At 37.9% G+C, this 19,584-nt stretch overlaps 1 protein-coding gene across 10 annotated transcripts in view; it reads left to right on the top strand.

Annotated features, from left to right (window-relative positions):
• The window catches only part of CFAP20DC (CFAP20 domain containing), a 269,749-nt gene that overhangs the window by 77,432 nt on the left and 172,733 nt on the right, over positions 1-19,584 (top strand). For all 10 annotated transcript variants that reach the window (XR_007134556.1, XM_047778337.1, XM_047778319.1 and 7 more), the window contains one exon: positions 15,019-15,133. Coding sequence is in view for 9 of the 10 variants with exons in the window: in XM_047778337.1 (XP_047634293.1) it covers positions 15,019-15,133 (115 nt within the window). In the remaining variant the exon portion in view is untranslated. The remainder of the gene's footprint in view (positions 1-15,018; positions 15,134-19,584) is intronic.

Raw genomic sequence — 19,584 nt, 5'->3', positions numbered from 1 at the left:
ATTTCATTACACAGCCATATTAACTATATACCTAAATATTGCACATATTTAAATATATCATTTTGCAAACTCACTGTTTTCTTGTAATTATTTCTAGAGCTATTTGGTAGCATCACTAAAGATGTGCATTTAAATTCTTTTTAATTTTTAGGTCATGATAAGAAAAACAAATACCGTTTTGCCTTTAATAGCAAACAATTCTAATAAATGAATCAAATCATCAGAAGTCTGACATTAGTTTTGCAAGTTCATTCTGACCTGAAGTGAACATTCACAAATGGTTGTAAATGATTGTACATACAGAAGAAAAGTGAATAGGTAATCTGAGTAGATGATCTGAATAAATGAGTTTATCTACACTCTCGGATGGTTACTACCATTTACTCAAATACTCACTGAGGTTGCCATTGTGGGGAAAAAATGTCAGTCAAAGATAAAGATATAAAAGTGATTTGAAAATTGAATTGAAAAGTAATTTTACTTTCAAATGGTTTGCAAATATAGATGTTAAGTTTGGAATGAATGTCCTTAATGACCATAGCTGGGAGAGTTATACACCTGCTGATCACTAGAATATTATAATAAATGAGGTTGATTTTCTTGTTGACTACCCCGTTTTTTCTCAATATGGTCTCATTACTTTTTCTATCACATTGCTGGCCCTTAGCTATAAATGCTCACTTGCAGATATAAAAATGTATTAACTCATATTTTTTTTAAAGACTGTATCTTTAAATGCAAGAGAAGTTATGCCAGTGTTGCTTGTCTTTTTCTGCTTTTTTAGGTCACAGGAGGTTTTAGATGGTGAAAATCAAGCCTGTATTACAAGTGAAGAGATGTTTTACAAGCAGCCTTCCTTACAGCAACTAAATTGTCCCCAAAAAAGCACATAAGCATAATGAAGCTTTTAAGTAGTCACACATACGCATTTATATTCTCTCTCTCATGAATGACTAATTTTAATTTTTTAAGTAGCAATTCAACTTACTTTCAGAACCATTAAGCTTAGCACATGATTTTGTTTTCCCTCCAAAACCAACTATTCTTGATTATGAGATAGGGAAAGTTTGCATATTTATTTTTGCAAAGACAGTAGAATAAAATCTCATCACCATATGTGTGGCTGAGTCCTAATACCTCTGTCCTAAGCTGAACATGTTATCATTTAGAAATTCTTCCAGAAATCAGCTGTAATTATTAGATTTCACTGAGAACTATTTTGTGCAAATCAGAACTCGACCTCCACAAGGGCAAAGTCATGCCATACTGAGCTTTCTAGCCCAGGGAGCTCACCTCCCTTAATATATATTTGCTGGATTACATTGAAAGAGCTGCTATAGAGAGGAAAAGATTTTTACATAGTGCTTAGGAGTATTCTGTCTGGAATATTCTTCCCCCCAGACTTCTGCCTGGTTCCAACCTTCACTTTATTCAACTCTTGCCCAAATGCAGCTTCTCTGGGAAGTTTTCCCTTCTGAAAAGCTATCTCTTCTGAAATACTACTTTCCATCCCATTTCTATCACTTTGATTGTACTTTACTTTTCTTTATAGCTCTTTTTGAGAGCTGACAGGTGTTCTTGTTTACTTGTTTTTTGTTTATTAGTGTCTTCCTTCATTAAACATATTCTTCATGAGGGCAGGACTTTGTTTTATTCACTGTGATATCCCCAGTATCTCCTTCCAGGCTTAGCACTCAGTAAGTACTTAATAAATAGATAAGCAAATATATGATTCCCAGTAGGAAACACAGACACCTCAGCAAATATCTCCCAATTAACTACAAAGCTCTGAACCAATCTCTGTAAAATGCTGTGCTAACCAGGACGTGGTCAGCCCTCGTGGACCTTACAGGCCAGTAGAAGAGACAGATTGTAACAGCAGCTATGGTGAGACCCATATTTTTCCACTAGGACTTGACAGAAGGATGAAAGATGTCATGGGTCCCCACCCATATGCACTTTCTGGCTTGGAGGTTGGAACATTGATAGAGGATTTCATAGTCATATGTGGGCCAAATTTTAGTTATTAGAAAATCGAAGGCCAGAAATACAAAGGGTTTGGTAAACAATCCGTAGCCACCCAAGTTGATGGTGTTCAGTCCTAAGTAGAGTTTTCTGTGTTTCAGGCACTGTCCTCAGCGTTTTTCATGTATTCACTTAAGCAGTCCTCATAACAATCCTCTAAGTACTATTTTTCCACATTTTACTGATGAAGAAACAAAGGCATAGAAGGTTAAGTAATTTGCCCAGTGTCACACAGCTAAGAAACGGTGAAGCCAGAATTTGAACCCCCAAAAAACTGGCTTCATAATCTTCTTAATCATTAGGCTTATTTCCCTACTTGTTGATAATGTTGGTCTAAAATAATAACAGTTTGTCACTAAAAAAACAAAAATACCAATATTTGAAAATGACAACTCAAGATAACAACATTGATGATGAATTTGTAACAAATTGTCCTTCCCCCAAATTGCAGAAATTCTACCTCTCTTTTGTTTGCACATTTGTGTATTAGGGACTTCACAAATTGTCACGCCTTTTTTTTTTTGTCTTTTTGCTATTTCTAGGGCCACTCCCGTGTGGCATATGGAGGTTCCCAGGCTAGGGGTCCAATCGGAGCTGTAGCCGCCGGCCTACGCCAGAGCCACAGCAACACGGGATCCGAGACACATCTGCAACCTACACCACAGCTCACGGCAACGCTGGATCGTTAACCCACTGAGCAAGGGCAGGGACCGAACCCGCAACCTCATGGTTCCTAGTCGGATTCGTTAACCACTGCGCCACGACGGGAACTCCCTAGTTACCTTTTTAAACTCAATCAAAATGTTACTAGCAAGTGGTAAAACTGAAATACATGGGACTACATATTATTCACCTATAAAAACAAAGGAAAAGATTTGTACCTTATTATGGCCTGTAAAGTGAACTACAGTTACTGACCTCCAACAAGGGGGAATGAAAATTTCAGTGATAAAGGTTAAAAATATGCTGTTTAAGTGGGGAAAAAAGGATATGATTATTCTTAATTTGGAGAGCAAAGATGTTTTCAAGGAGGAGGTGGATTTCTAACCCAAACTGTGATGGATTAATATAATTTAAATTGACATGAAGAGGCTTTCCAAGGGAAATGTATAAGCAAAGGCATGAAAATACAAAAGGATGGAATATTTTTAAGTAGCAGCAAGAATGCTAGTATTGTCATTGTGGCAGCCCACTTCAGCACCCCATGTTATATCCTCTGGAACCACCTCTGGTATCAGCTGCAGCTAGAGTAGACAGCTTGGTACAAGCTTGCTTGGACAGCGTTCCGTATCAAGTGCCACCCAAGGGCCTCTTTGATGTAGTGGAAGCCTGCTCTACTCCTCGATAAGCACAGCCTGGAAATACTGGGGAGTTAAGGCCCCAGAGGTACCCCTTAACCATTGGGAGTTGGGAATCAGTGGACATAGGCTTCTACCTCCCACTCTTCAAGTGGATGATTCTAGAAAGTGTTCTGTATGTGTCTCCAGATCTTCTGGTAGAATGGAGTTCCTGTGGCCCTATAGGAGTGTTGTTGACAGTGCATCATTATCTTTGCCTTTCCTCTTTTGTTGTCTTACTCTTGCTGCTCCCTCATTTCTACTTCTTGGAATCATCTCTCCAAATAAACTCCTGGCACCTATGTCCTTTTCTCAGACCCTGCTTTTGAGTGTGTGGCTTTTCAAAAGGCTGCACAGCACAGTCAGGGTATGAGATAGCTCAAAGGATTGGATTGTCAAACAGACTCACAAGAATCAGGGATTTTAGCCAGTTTCGAAGTACATGTAAAGCAGAAAGAGATACAGGACTGCTGTTGAAGCCTTCTAGTCCTTTCTGTATGCACTTTGTCCCAGATTTAACAGATGACTTCTGTAAGCTGTACCTTCTCTAATGATACCTGAGAGAGTATCACCCAAAGGGAGCTGTTAAATTTATGGCTTATGTGACATTTTCCAAGGAGTTACACCCCATGAGTGCATGAATTCCAGGTTTGTTAACCATAAGCAATCGTAGACAGATCAGGTACATCCGGCAAAAAGTATTTCATTAAGGACTTTCCCCCCTAATGAATACCATTAGTGTATTTGCCAAAAGATGGGTCATGTTTATAAGAAACTTTGGCTGGTCCCCTTTCTCTTTTGAAATGCCCCTTGGTAAAGGGGGAGAGAGGGGTGCAGGCTTGTAACTCAGCCTTTCCTTCCTAATAAGCATGTGGCCTTTCAAAAACACTAAGGCAGGGGAGTTCCCATTGTGGTGCAGTGGTTAACGAATCTGACTAGGAACCATGAGGTTGCGGGTTCATTCCCTGCCCTCGCCCAGTGGGTTGACGATCTGGCGTTGCCGTGAGCTGTGGTGTAGGTCGCGTAGGTCGCAGACGCGGCTCAGATCCCGCATTGCTGTGGCTCTGGCATAGGCTGATGGCTACAGCTCCAAGTAGACTCCTAACCTGGAAACTTACATATGCTGCGGGAGCTGCTCAAGAAAAGGCAAAACAAACAAACAAACAAACAAAAACACTAAGGCAGGCAGCTACCTTCTTTTATTTCTCTTGCTTTGACTCCTGACTCTGCCCCATACTAGCTCTGAGACCTAGAACAAGTGGCTTAGTGTCACTGAGCCTTTGATACATTAGTAAGATGTAAATATTACTTCCTGTTTCAAAGAGTTTTTGGGAGGAGTAAATGAAATAATGTTGGAGAAATGGTACACAGGTTTTGGAACATGGTAAGGATTTAAATGTTGCTCTTCTGTTTTCCATCCTTTCCTATTTGTAATTATAGCCTTGATATCTCCCTTACACATAAGAACCAATCTTGGCTTTATTCTACAACTCCACTCTTTCTCTCACCCCAGTCCTAATATTTTGTCCTGATATCTCTGAAATCCCCCTGATTTGTATCTTACACTCCTTATTATATGAGGTATGACAAGAAGAAGATAAATAGAAGAATGTGGTAAAAGGTGATATTGGAGTAGTGGCTAAGGATAAGATTTTGGAGTTCCTTGAATAACAAGATAAAGAACTTTATTTTGGACTTTATTCTTTAGACTCTAGGGTGCCAGAGAAAAAATTGGAGCCAAAGAGTGACGTTCAGTCCCCATGGCTGGCCCACATGAAGAATGGACTGAGAAGTAAAAAATTTAGAGGTAGAAAGAATAGTAAGGGAGAATATTTAAAGCAACAAATGACCTAAACTAGCGTTACAGCTGTAGAAAACCAAAGAAAGAAACAGATACGCAACTACTAGGGAAGTGACTTTGACAGAATATTACAGCTAATTGGGCTGGTAAAGCCCAGATGTTAAAGACAGGGTGCCAAAAGTTGTTCTCAGGGGTCCTCACTAATAGCTGAGAGGATTTTAAGTACATGAGGCTGGTGGTGAGACAGTGAAGTGACCTGAAAGACATGGAAGTGAGTAAAGTAAGATTAGCCTCTGAGCTTTTAATTGTAAGATAATAGTTCTTGAATCAGAGGAGTTATTTTTTAAGCAAATCTAAAGGAAGTGTTTGTCCCAGCGGCCGGTTAGCTCAACTGGTTAGAGTGTGGTGCTAATAATAATAAAGGAAGAATTTGTCAGTGGAAAATAAGTGAATATATACTTACACAAACACCCTCACAAAGATAAACATGAGCTCTCTTCTCTCAGACACAGTGAAGGGTAAGAGTCTTAGCCATCCGATATTAAATAATTTCCCCAGGAGCAAAATTACCCTACTCTGGTTATGTTTATAAGCAATACCTGCCCCAGAAGAAAGAAAGCATGTGGTTAAGAATGTAGATATTGGAGGAGTTCCCATCGTGGTGCAGTGGTTGACGAATCCGAATGGGAGCCATGAGGTTGTGGGTTCGATCCCTGGCCTTGCTCAGTGGGTTGAGCATCCGGCATTGCTGTGAGCTGTGGTGTGGGTTGCAGATGTGGCTCGGATCCCGTGTTGCTGTCCCTCTGGCGTAGGTCAGTGGCAGTAGCTCCGATTGGACCCCTAGCCTGGGAACCTCCATATGCTGCAGGAAGCAGCCCTAGAAAAGGCAAAAAGACAAAAAAAAAAAAGAATGTAGATATTGGAATTGATTTGATTTGAGTTTAAATCTAGACTGCTAGATAGGTCTAGCAGTCACTTAACCATACTAAGTTTTAGTTTCCTCATCTGTTAAAATAGAGATAATAATAGTAGATATTTTATAGAGTTAATGGGAGGATTAAGTGAGATAGTGCATATAGAGTGCTTAATGTAGTATTAGCATATAGAAACTATTCAATAAATGATAGATATTTAATAATGATAATACTACGTTTCCTTTGGGGAATGTGTGCATCAGGTACTGAGGTGTACATCACTTGTTCTGATGATATGCTAAGCAGACAACCTTCTGACACTTGGTAGTTTTTTTTCTTTAGATGAATTCCAACATTGCAAGAGCTTACACTCCTGTCTTGCAAGCTTTGAGATCACCCTGTCAGGAGGCTTTATATGGGATCATGGTTGGAAGGCCCTCATTTTTTACGTATCAGAAGATCAGACTCAGAATGGAATCCAGAATGGAGCAGAAAACAATTCTAAAAGAGTGAGAAAGAGGAAGAAGTGAAAGGGTACATGTTTTTCATCCAATAAACAAGTATTCTATTGAAAATATTTGGTTCTGGTACTTCAAGGATATAAACCGGGCACTCTTGTCACTCTTAGCATAGAATCTGACAAATAGTGGTCACTCAGCGGAAATGAATGAAAGAGGTTCAGCCTGGCATAGTAGTGGACCTACAGCTGAATGACAGAAATGGCAGTGGATTTTAAAGTGGAAAAGTTTTAATGCCTGTCTTTGCTACTGAGTAGCTATGAATCTATGGACCAGCAGCTTTCTTATTTCCTAGGGTTTCGTTTTCTCATCTACAAATTGAAGAATGAATATATTACCTTCAGTGAAGTATTGTTTTGAGACTTAATAAGATAATGTATATGGAATGTGCTAAAAGCAAGTACTTAGGGAGTTCCTGTCATGGCGCAGTGGTTAACGAATCCGACTAGGAACCATAAGGTTGCGGGTTCGGTCCCTGCCCTTGCTCAGTGGGTTAACAGTCCAGCGTTGCCGTGAGCTATGGTTGTAGATTGCAGACGCGGCTCGGATCCCAAGTTGCTGTGGCTCTGGCGTAGGCCGACGGCTACAGCTCCGATTCTACCCCTAGCCTGGGAACCTCCATGTGCCGCAGGAAGCGGCCCTAGAAAAGGCAAAAAGGCCAAAAAAAAAAAAAATTTAAAAAGAAGCGAGTACTTAAAATACTAATTTTCCCCCACACCCACACTAGAGTATAATTTCCATGTCTTAGCTACTTCTGTGTCGCCAATACCTTGTATTGTGCCCCTAAGGCATTGGCTGAATGTTAATTGAGTGAATTGATGGTTCAGGAAGAAAATTTGGATAGAAGACCTCAAAGTTGAGTAGTTCCTAGTGATAATAGACTGCAGAGTGAGACTGTTCATCAAAGTCATTAAAATGAAATAGACTTATTAGTTGTCATAGTGAAAGAAGTTAGGTTTAGATTAAAACTTGCTCTCTATGTAGACATTTAAAGTTACCCAGAATGATGGCAGAAGAGGAAAAATGTGATTCAGTTGCCAAAATTACCCAAAAATATGAAGAATGCCCAAAGAGCTATAGATGGTAGGTCATTATTGGCTAAATTTAAGGGAAAATAGTTTTTAATGGTTTAAAGTTTTAAAATGTTAGCATCAAAGAAATTCAAGTGCATATAGACCATTCACTAGTCATTTGCTGAGTCATACAATGTCTTATTACTTTTTTTTTTAAATAAAATCATACTTTTGGAGTTCCCATTGTAGCTCAACATGTTAAGGACCCAACAGTGTCTCTGTGAGAATGCGAGTTCCATCCCTGGCCTCACTGGGTTAAGGATCTGGCATTGCCACCACGTGCAGGCAGGTTGCAGATGTGGCTCAGATCTGGTGTTGCTGTGGCTGTGTCATAGGCTATAGATACAGCTCTGATTCAACCCCTGGCCTAGGAACTTCTGTGTGCCACAGGTGTGGCCATAAAAATAGCAATAATTCAATTTTTTTAAAAAGCGAACTTTGCCAAGTATGTGTTCTGACCGCAATGGAATTAAATTAGACATCAATAGCAATGCAATATATACAAAAGTCTATACTTTTTGGAAATTGAATGGCACTCTTCTAGGTAACCCAGGATTCACAGAAGAAATCATATGGGAAATTAGAAAATATTTCAAACTGAATAAAAAGTAAAATACAACGTAATCAGAATCTGTGGGATGCAGCTAAGGTAATGTTTAGAGGAAAGCCTGTAGTTTTAAATGCTTATATAAGAAAAGAAAAAGGTTTAAAATTAATGATCTAGAGTTCCCGTTGTGGCTCAGTGGTTAACGAATCCGACTAGGAACCATGAGATTGCGGGTTCGATCCTTGGCCTTGCTCAGTGGGTTAAGGATCCGGCGTTGCCGTGAGCTGTGGTGTAGGTTGCAGATGCGTCTCGGATCCTGCATTGCCGTGGCTCTGGCGTAGGCTGGCGGCTACAGCTCTGATTAGACCCCTAGCCTGGGAACCTCCATATGCCGCAGAAGTGGCTCTAGAAATGGCAAAAAGACAAAAAAAAATTAAAAAAAATAAAAATAAAAAATAAATTAAAAAATTTTAAAAATTAAAATAAATAAAAATAAATAAAATTAATGATCTATCTTTCCATCCAAGGAAACTAGGAGGAAAAAGCAAATTAAACCGAAAATAAGTAGAGGGAAGGAATAAGAAAAATAAAATCAGGAATCAATAAAATTGAAGGAGTGTTGTGGCACAGTGGAAACGAATCCAACTAGGAACCATGAGGTTGCGGGTTCGATCCATGGCCTTGCTCAGTGGGTTAAGTATCCAGAGTTGCCATGAGCTGTGGTGTAGTTCACAGACATGTCTTGGATCTGGCGTTGCTGTGGTTGTGGCATAGGCTGGCAGCTGTAGCTCTGAATAGACCCTAGCCTGGGAACCTCCATATGCTGCAGGTGAAGCCCTAAAAAGACAAAATTAAATTAAATTAAATTAAATTAGAATTGAAAACAAAGAATAGAGAAGTTTTTCAGAGCCAAAAAAAATGTTTCTTTAAAAGGATGAACTTGATAAACCACCATAGGACAGATTAATTTAAAAGAAGAGAAGTCACAAATTACCAGTGTCAAGAGTGAGAGAAGGGATACATAAATCCTACATAAAGGGAATTTATGGCAGTAAACTCAGTAACTTTAAATGAAAATCACAACTTATCAAAACCGAGACAAGAAAAATTAGGAATCTCAATTTCCCTATAAATCTATTAAATTGAATGTGTAGCCATAATCTCCCCACGAAGAAAACTTCAGACTTAAATTAATTTTATTAACATGTGAAGAATATTTAGCAGCATTTTGAATAAATTTTTAGACAATAGAGGTGGAAATACTTCCTAGATCACTTTATGGAATTAAACTCTATTATCAAAACCTGACATAGATATTACAATAAAATTACACACCAGTGTCCCTCATGACAGTATAAAAATTCTCAACAAAAATGCTAGCACAATTGAAATTTAGACCAAGAATAGAAGGTTGATTTCACATTTGAAAATCAGTCAGTATAATTCAACGTATGGACGGAATAGAGAAATATAATAGGATCATCTCAATCAATGCAGAAAAGGCATTTGACAAAATTCTACAACTTTTCCTGATTAAAAAAAAAAAAGTCTGAAAAAAACTAGAAGTAGAACTTCCTCTATCTGATAAAAGAAACCTACACCTAACACCATGTTTATTAGCAACTTAGGAACCACTTTTCCCCTATGATTAGGAACAAGGCAAGATTTTCTTCAGTATATGTCAGAGGTCTTAGCCAGAGCAGTAATGCAAGAAAAATAAAAGTTATAAAAATTGAAGAAAATAAGTTTTTATTTACTAAAGAATGACTGTGTATGTATAAAATTCTTAAGAATCTACCAAACAGCTACCAGAACTCATGAGTGAATTAAGTAAGGGCCCAGGAAACAAGGTCTGTATACAAAAATCAGTGGTATTTCTATATACTAGTTGTATTCAACTGGTAAGTGAAATTTTAAAATTCATTTTCAGTCATGTCAAAAAACAAAGCAGGAACAAATGTAACAAAACATGCAAGACTTCTAAAATGAAAGTATAAAAGATTTTGAAACAAATTAAACAAGGCCTTAATAAGTAAATTGAAAGACTTCATACATTTCTCCTTAAATTTATCTATAGCTTAAACACAATCCAGGTTAAAGCATCAACAGATCTTTTTACAGAAAATGACAAGTGGATCCTAAAATCTATATGGAAAAGCAAAAGCCAAACAAACCTTGAACAAAACCAAGTTGAAGGGTTTCTTTATCTAGTTTTAAGCCTTACTATGAATCTGCAGTAATCAAAGCAGTGTGACAGTTGGTGTAAGAATGGACAAATGGAAAAATGAAACAAATGGATCAATAGTCCAGAAACATATCCACACACACTTATAGTCAGTTGATTTTCAGCAAAGTAGCAAGGTATTTCAGTGAGCAAAGTAAAGTTTTTAATGGTGCTTGGACAACTGGATAAACATAAAGAACACACCCAGTAACTCACACAATACAAAGAAATTAACATAGGATGAATCATAGACTAAATGTAAAACTAATGCTATAAAGATCTGGAAGGAAACATAGGAAAGTACTTTCGAAACTTTGGGCTAGGAGAAAATTTTTTTTTTTGGTCTTTTCTAGGCCCGCACCCACGGCATATGGAGGTTCCCAGGCTAGGGGTCTAATCAGAGCTGCTGCTGCCGGCCTACACCACAGCCACAGCAACCACAGCCACAGCAACGCCGGATCCTTAACCCACTAAGCAAGGCCAGGGATCGAACCCTCAACCTCATGGTTCCTAGTCGGGTTCGTTAACCACTGCGCCACAACAGGAACTCAAGAGAAATTTTTTTTTCTTTTTGTCTTTTTTGCTATTTCTTGGGCCGCTCCCTCGGCATATGGAGGTTCCCAGGCTAGGGGTCGAATAGGAGCTATAGCCACCGGCCTACGCCAGAGCCACAGCAACGCAGGATCCGAGCCGCATCTGCAACCTACACCACAGCTCACGGCAACGCCGGATCCTTAACCCACTGAGCAAGGGCAGGGACCGAACCTGCAACCTCATGGTTCCTAGTCGGATTCGTTAACCACTGCGCCACGACGGGAACTCCCGAGAAAATTTTTTTAAAACACAGAAAGCACTACTGTAAACAAGGATGAATCAGACTTCATGAATATTAAAAACTGCTAAGCAAAAATCATCAGGCAGGAAGCTAATCTAGAAAAAGCACATACGAGTGTCCTGTGTGCTATTCTTAATACTTTTCTCTAACTTACAGATATTTCTAAATAAAAAGTTTTTAAAAGATACCATTAAGCTGATAGGCAAGATGGAGTTCCCACTGTAGTACAGCAGCTAAGGATCCAGCATTGTCTCTGAAGTGGCACAGGTTTGATCCCTAGCCCAGCGCAGTGAGTTAAGGATCTGGCATTGCCACAGCCATGGCATAGGTTGCAGCTGCAGTCCAGAATGAATCCCCAGCCCATGTATTTCCATATGTTGCAGGTGCAGCCAAAAAACAAAACAAAACAAACACCAGATAATAGGCAAGAAAAATGCAGTACATATATCTGATCAAAGAACATGTATCTAAAATATATAAAGAATTCTTATAATAAGACAACCCAAAAAAATTGAGTAAAAGACTTTACAGATATTTCACAAGACATACCAATAAACACATAAAAGTATTCAGTGTCATTCATAAGAGAAATACAAATAAAATTACAATGGTATCCAATTCATACCCCCAGAACTAAGATTAAAATCTGATAGTACCAAAACTTGGTGAGAATGTGGAACCACTGTAACCACTTTGAAGAACTGTTTCTATAAAGTTATATGTATATCTTTCCCAATGACCCAGCAAACCCACTCCTCCTTAACGAGAGAATGAAAAGACACATCCGCAAGACGACTCTTCAGTCATATTCTTACAGGCTTTATTTGTAAGAAACTAATACTGGAAACAAATGTTCAACAGGAGAATGAATAAATTGTTGTCTTGCTATACAAGACTCAGCAATTTGAAAAAAGAAGTATTGATTGTTGCTACATTAGGGGTGAATCTTAAACACTTCATGTCAAGTGAAAGAAGCCAAACACAAAAGAGTCTGTTCTACATTATTCAATTTATAAGAAATTTAATAACAGACAAAACTCATTCATGGTGATAAAAATCAGGACTGAGGGTTGACTAAAGGGACCAGGAGGGAACTTTTCTAGGGTAATGGAAAAGTTATGTTTTATTTGAAGTGGTGATGGCTTGAGTATATACATTTATCAAAATACATGAGATTGAACAATAAAATCTGTACATTTCAGTTACACAGATTTTATCCCAATATATAAATAAAAGAGACCATATCTGTTTATTTTTATGATATCCATTCATCATTCATGGTAGAATAACTCAGTTACAGCTTCCTATTGTGCACAATAAATTTATAAACCCTTTCTTGACCTTATTGTAAAGACCTTGGCATGATTTGATCTTGCCTCCCTTTTCTACCTCATGTCCCTCCATTACCTACTTAAGTCCTAGCTCTTCTGGCTTTACTGTCTGAAGTAGTTTGTTTTTTGATATTTTTTATTATTATTACTAATATTATTATTTAATAAAAACACTTATTGAGTGCCTACCACATGCTACTTATTTTGACACATATTATTATCATATGTCATATGGAACGTCTTTGCATTTGTCTTTTTTTTTTTTTTCTTTTCCCACTGTACAGCAAGGGGGTCGGGTTATCCTTACATGTATACATTACAATTACATTTTTCCCCCAGCCTTTCTTCTGTTGCAACATGAGTATCTAGACAAAGTTCTCAATGCTATTCAGCAGGATCTCCTTGTAAGTCTATTCTAAGTTGTGTCTGATAAGCCCAAGCTCCCGATCCCTCCCACTCCCTCATAACGTATGGATGTTTTTTGATATTTTTTAGTTAAATATCTTTTATTTTCTTCATTTCATCTAGGCTAACTTGCATTTATTTTGCTTCTTAATAATTTTTTCACCTGCCTTTTTTCCACTAAAATAGAAGCTCCAGGAGGGTGGGGACCTTACATTTTTCACTATTCTATTCCCCGGTATATTCCCAGGATATTGCTTGACTCAGGGAATATTTGTTGGATATATGAATGAATGAATGTTCCTATTGTTCCATATGTTGACAAAGTGAGAATATACTCAAATGTTCCTGTTTGGAGTTTGGTCCTTACCAGTTCAGACATAGTCTTATCCCTACAGACAAAGCAAACCTTAATAAAACTGTGTCTCAAATAAGTTTTTGGTTAATGTAATCAAACTTTTTGTTTGGTGCAAAGGAATTTTTGTCTCTCTTTTTCTTTCCAGAATTACTATATAGTCTTTCCTTCTATTTCCTAATTAGAACTTCTTACAAAAGAAACAGTCGCATCCCTTATGACAGTGCCTTCCAAAAAATTTTGATCCTAAATCCTGTTGTTAAAATGTTTGAGCACACTAACCAAATGTGTGTGTATATTTATTTCAAAAATTTATAAATGTGATGCTGTACCACTGTATAATGAAACATGCACAAATAAAACATTTTAAAAGGATGGTATGAAAGCTAGTTCTAATATTTTCCTCCTCCCCCATGTGCTTATCCCACTTTGAAGACTCTCCTACCTTAGGGCAAATATTCCACATTTACTTATACATCTAAGTGTAAAACTTGAGAGGCATTAACATCTTTGCATTTTAAACCTTACCTCTGACTATGGATTGAAAGGCTTTATTGTTTTTTAATGAATTTATGCTACTGTTTAGTGGAGGTAGGGTAGAATGTTTAGGTCTGGGGCATATTCTGAAATCATATCACCTAATTTTTACTTTATTTATTCTTAACATTGTTCAATGATATTTTATAGAAAAATATGTGTAGTATTTTAGAGGAAAGAAATGAGATTAGAAAAGTGGGAAGACAAAGAAGAGCTCTAGAAAAGGCTATGTTGATTTTTTAAATTGTTAATTACACTGTAAATATTGGTAGTAGTATTTCTGAATGAAATGTAGTCTCCTTGAGGAATTGCAAATTATAGAAAATTATCAGTACATGTAGACAATGTTGCTTAAAAATGGAGGAAATATCACTTAAGGCAATATCAATTCTTCAATATAACAGCCTGAGACAGGTTTGGAGATTTTAAGCTTGCTTTGTTACCTCTGAGACCTAAAGGAAGCAGAACATAAAAATGAGCCTCTATCAATTTGAAGCAGACCTAATCTTTGTGATCATGGCTGTGGTCTAAATCTATTAAAGATGTTCAAATTCAGTGTCCTTGGTATCACTGTGGGTTAACCTGAATAGTGAGCAATAAACTTGTGTATTATAATTCTGGTTCAAAGATATGTGCTTGGGAAGTGAAACTGACAGTCAGTGTTTTGTGTCTGTCTCTAGGCGGACTAAGGGCCTATATAAAATGACAGGTGCATTTTTAGGGAAAGAAACCCATAATGTGTTCCTATTTAGTAGGTGACAGTATGTCCCAAGATAACACAAGCTTAAGGGGCTGGAACAAGCATGGTTATTAAAGGCCAGCATTTTCTCAGTTCATACAAATTGAATTTTTTCATAGGCTAGAAGACTGTGGAAATCTAGGGTAAAGCCTTGAAATAAATTAGCATATTAAGTAAATTTATACACTCAGGCTTGTGAGCACTTTGAATTTAAGGGAGAAATTTTATTACTTCTCAAAAGAAAAGGGCACTTTTAAAATTCTGTGTTTGATCTCCCTGTTGGAAAAGGCCTATATGATAAATTATATCATTTTGATGATTATCCAGAGATGTAGTTATTATGGTGATGGGAATCTTTTTCTCTTTCCTCTTTTTTTCAGAATTACTGATTTAAGGAACATAAAAAGAAGATTATATTTATCAACAGTCCATAAAGAAGTGTCCTCAACCCCTCTTCATGCAAAAATCCCACTCTTCATGATCAAGCGCAAAATTGTAAGTATCACATGAATATTTCCTAAAATATTAAATTCATTTCAGCAAATATTAACTCTGGGCCTACTTTGTATATGAGGCATTTTGTTAATTTCCATGGTGGTATTAAAAAATGAATAAAAATTTGTACTCTTTCTTTCCCTTCAGTAAACGTTAAAATCTAGGAGGTGGGCAAAGTTCCCATTGTGGCTCAGTGGTTAACAAATCCAACTAGGAACCATGAGGTTGCAGGTTTGATCCCTGGCCTCGCTCAGTGGGTTAAGGATCCAGCGTTGCCATGAGCTGAGGTATAGTCACAGATGCGGCTCGGATCTGGTGCTGCTGTGGCTCTAGCATAGGCCAGCGGCTACAGCTCCGACTAGACCCCTAGCCTGGGAACCTCCATATGCTGCAGGTGCGGCACTAGAAAAACACAAAAAGACCAAAAAAAAAAAATTTAGGAGGCGGGCAAATATAATTATTTTAATATCTGGAATATCACCAAAACTGTTACAGGAAGCACAGAACAGAAAGAAAGGGCTATTGGTGCAGTGAAAGGGAAAGAAATCCATATGACTACAAGATGAGGAGAGGTTTCATAAAGGAGATCGCTTGGCATAGGGTTTGAAGGACTAGAATTTTAACAGGGAAAGATGAAAATCTGAGCATTCCAAACAAAAGGAACAGCATGAGTCAAATCATGGAGGCTAGAAGGTTGTACATATTTGGAGAACAGAGAAGGATTTATTGTTGTTGCCAGATTTTAAAAAATAGCCTTAAGGAAACATCAGTCCTACAATACAAGAGCCTGATAATAGGTTGGGAGATTTGTATTATCTCTTAGGCCCAAAACAGCATAATGTGTAAGTAGGTGAGCACTAGGTTACAGGCTAGTAAGCTTGGGCCTGGTACAACCAACTAGTGTTTCTCAAACGTTGATCATTTCAGTACTGCTCTCATGACTTTACTATGTTTGTGTAGTACTTGTTCCAGTATGTACTTAATACTTTCCTTTAAATCAACGTAACTTTTTTTTACTTAAATTTATTTTTAAACTTTATATCATACAGAAAAATGAAAAATGAGTATAACTTTCCAGAATTAAAAAGTAACTGAAACAATAAACATACTGAAAACAAAACAATATTTTAAAATCCAGCTAAGTACTATTTCCTATTTAGGGCTCTGTCCAGAGGCCTATTCTTTGTTAACAAGGGTTTTTCAAGGGTTATATACATGTTCAAACTTTTTCTTGGGCCATTATTAGGATTGAAAGCAAACTTAGGATAAAGGGAAATTTTTTTTCATGATCTGGAATCATTTAATACCATGCCCATGTACCATCTAAAACCATTTCACAAATGGTGCATGTTCTACTCTTTGGAAACCATTATAGCAAAGAAAAAGAAGCCATTGTAGCTTTTGGTTTGGAGAGTCAGTTCTGTGCTTTGGGAAGATTGCTCTGGTTAGTGACATTTGGAATGGGTTGGAAGGGCTAGAAAGTAGAGATGAAGAGAATATTTCCAGATAGGGTAAATGAAGACTAGGTCAGTGCCAGTAGAGAAATAGTTGTAAGATAATGTCACAAGTTTATAGTTCAATGAGCCATACATATTTAAACAGATATTTTCCATAACATGTTTTACATGCTACAAGAGCAGGACCCATGGTGAACTGTGGAGCACCAAGGGAGTGGTCATGGAAAGACTTTCAGAAGAGAATGCCTGAGCTGGGCCTTGAAGGATGAGAAGGCATTAACTAGTTCAGATGGGGGCAGCATTCCTAGAAAGGGTAGCATTAAGAGTAGCTCCATGAAATATGCAGGCAAGTCCAACAATCCATTGTTGCTGAAAAAAGACAAGAAAAGTCAGTTAAGTCTTAAGGCTGAAGAGGAAAGCAGGGCAACTTCCTTGTAGACCTTGTATTTATAGCCATGGAGCTTGGACTTTTATCTCATAGGTGATAGGGAGCTATTGAAGGGGTTGCCGCAGGAAGTCATAGTCAGATTTGCATTTTAGATAGAACATTGTTTGGAAGATGGGTAGGAAGGATGAGACCAGAGGCTAGCAGGCCCAGTCAAAAAGTCAGTGCTATAGTCACAAGAAGGTAAGCTCCACGAGAGCAGAGGTTTTGTATCATTTTGTTACTCTTCTATCCCTTGTTCCCATAGCAGTACCTGGTTTATCTTAGGCGCTCAGTAATTATGTAAGTGGGTGGATGGATGTATGATGAATGGATGGTGAGATGAATGGTGGGTGTAACAGAGATGAGGTCCTAGAGTTGGAAGATAGAAATCAGAGTGGTGATGAGGGAACAGAGTTGAACAATAACTAAGATTTTTAACTGATGATTATTTATTTAGATGTTAGAAATGAAGAAGAAGGAAAAATTGAGGATGACTCTCAGTTGACTTTCTAGTTCAGATGACTGATGACACAGTCAATACATAGAAAGAATCCAGGAGAAAGAGCAGAGTTAGAAAGGCAAGATGAAAATGTTGATAAAAGAGTCTTTAAAGATTCACATTGAGAATTTAGGAAGTGCATATATGCTGTAACATATATGGATGCTAATCCTAGAGAGAGGTATTTCTTGGCTATTTGGGCTTCTTCAGCATCCAGGTGGCAGTTAAAGTCATGAAAATGAATGAAATTGCCTGCAGGGAGAAAACAGAATGGCAAAAATAACAACAACAAAAGGGGCTACAGAAGGAAATGCAGGGGCCTACCTGAGAAAAGAAATGGGCAAAGGAAGAAGAATCCATGAAGGAGACAGGGCAACAATGAGAAAGTGATGTGAAGCATGACTCAGAGTAGAGTGTGGGAGAAATTGAGGGCGTTTCAGTAAGAGAGAAAAGTAAAGATGTGAAAATATTTGGGGATGTGACCATCAGGAGGACATTAGTAACACCATCGAGAAGTTTTGGTGTATGAGGAAAGAGGCAAGGCAGTGGGATAAGCAGCTGGAAGGTGAAGACATGAGAGCATCCTGACCATTGCTTTCAGTGGCCACATCCACTGGGCTTGATGTTCAAGTAGCTGATAGAGGATAGGTGTCGAAGATAACTCTGAGATTTTGAATTTGGAGAATTTAGAGACTGAGCTTGGTAACAAACTGCACTGTGGAATAAATTGATGATTTCTGTTTGCAGTAGAATTATTTTAATTCATTGTATACTAAACATTCATAAATGCACATAGATTAAATGAAAATACTCCAGTTATTTAAGTTAATCATATAAAACATTAAGGAAGTGGTTTAGTGCCTTGCAAATTAAATTATATTCATCTTCTTATATTTAAGTTGATTTCCTTATTCATCTAAGATTGTTTAAGTGTAAATTATGCACAAGACCACTACAGTATCCTGTGTGTGTGGTTAATAAGTCATTTTGTCATTCCTTGCTTTTGTGAGTTCATTCACCCTTGTCAGTTAACTAACTCTGAAGTTTCTGTATATTTTATTAAAATCTGAACTGATCATCCTGTATACAATTTTTGTTGTTGTTGTTGTTGTTGTTGCTATTTCTTGGGCCGCTCCCGCGGCATATGGAGGTTCCCAGGCTAGGGGTTGAATCCGAGCTGTAGCCACCGGCCTACGTCAGAGCCACAGCAATGCGGGATCCGACCCGCGTCTGCAACCTACACCACAGCTTACGGCAACGCCGGATCGTTAACCCACTGAGCAAGGGCAGGGACCGAACCCGCAACCTCATGGTTCCTAGTCAGATTCGTTAACCACTGCGCCACGACGGGAACTCCCTTGTATACAATTTTAATACGCACACAGACATATGGTATACCCTGCATTCAGTGGCATTTGTGGTAATACAGTATTTGAAAATGAAATAATTTCTATTAAAAGTAAACCACACAGGGAGTTCCTATTGTGACTTAACAGGTTAAGAACCAGCATAATCTTTGTGAGGTTGCAGGTTCAATCCCTGGCCTCGCTCAGCAGGTTAAAGATCCAGTGTTGCCATGGCTGTGGCGGAGGCTGGGAGCTGCAGCTCCAATTCAACCTAGAAACTTCCATATGCTTTAGGTGCAGCCGTAAAAAAGTAAACCACACAGATATCTCATTGAGATGGAAAGTTAGCTTCATTGAACAGTCTTTCATATTTAATAAATGAGTCCTTAGGAATATATAGTAGCAGTACCAGGTATCTAATGATCTAAGAATTGTGCTATTTAAACTAAACAAAAAATAGCCGTAATAGGTCCTGTGGGACAGTGTGTTTTAACTCATCTTAACTCATCATCCACCTCATCTTCTCATCCCCAGCAGGACAGCTCAGTAGAGAATATAAAGGAGAGGAGATGCAGGCTTGAAAGTTACATGTAGTTGTTAGAAAAATCCAAGTGGGAAAAAATAAAATTGATGTGTTCTCTTAGATGACTTCAGCTCATGCTAAATTTTAAAATGCAAAATAGTCACAACATAACTAGAATTTTTCTTCTGAATGTAATTAA

This window comes from Phacochoerus africanus, chromosome 1 (genome assembly GCF_016906955.1).
Source record: "Phacochoerus africanus isolate WHEZ1 chromosome 1, ROS_Pafr_v1, whole genome shotgun sequence".
NCBI lineage: Eukaryota > Metazoa > Chordata > Mammalia > Artiodactyla > Suidae > Phacochoerus > Phacochoerus africanus.
Note: the sequence above shows the minus strand (reverse complement) of the source record. Positions and strands in the feature narration are given on the sequence as shown.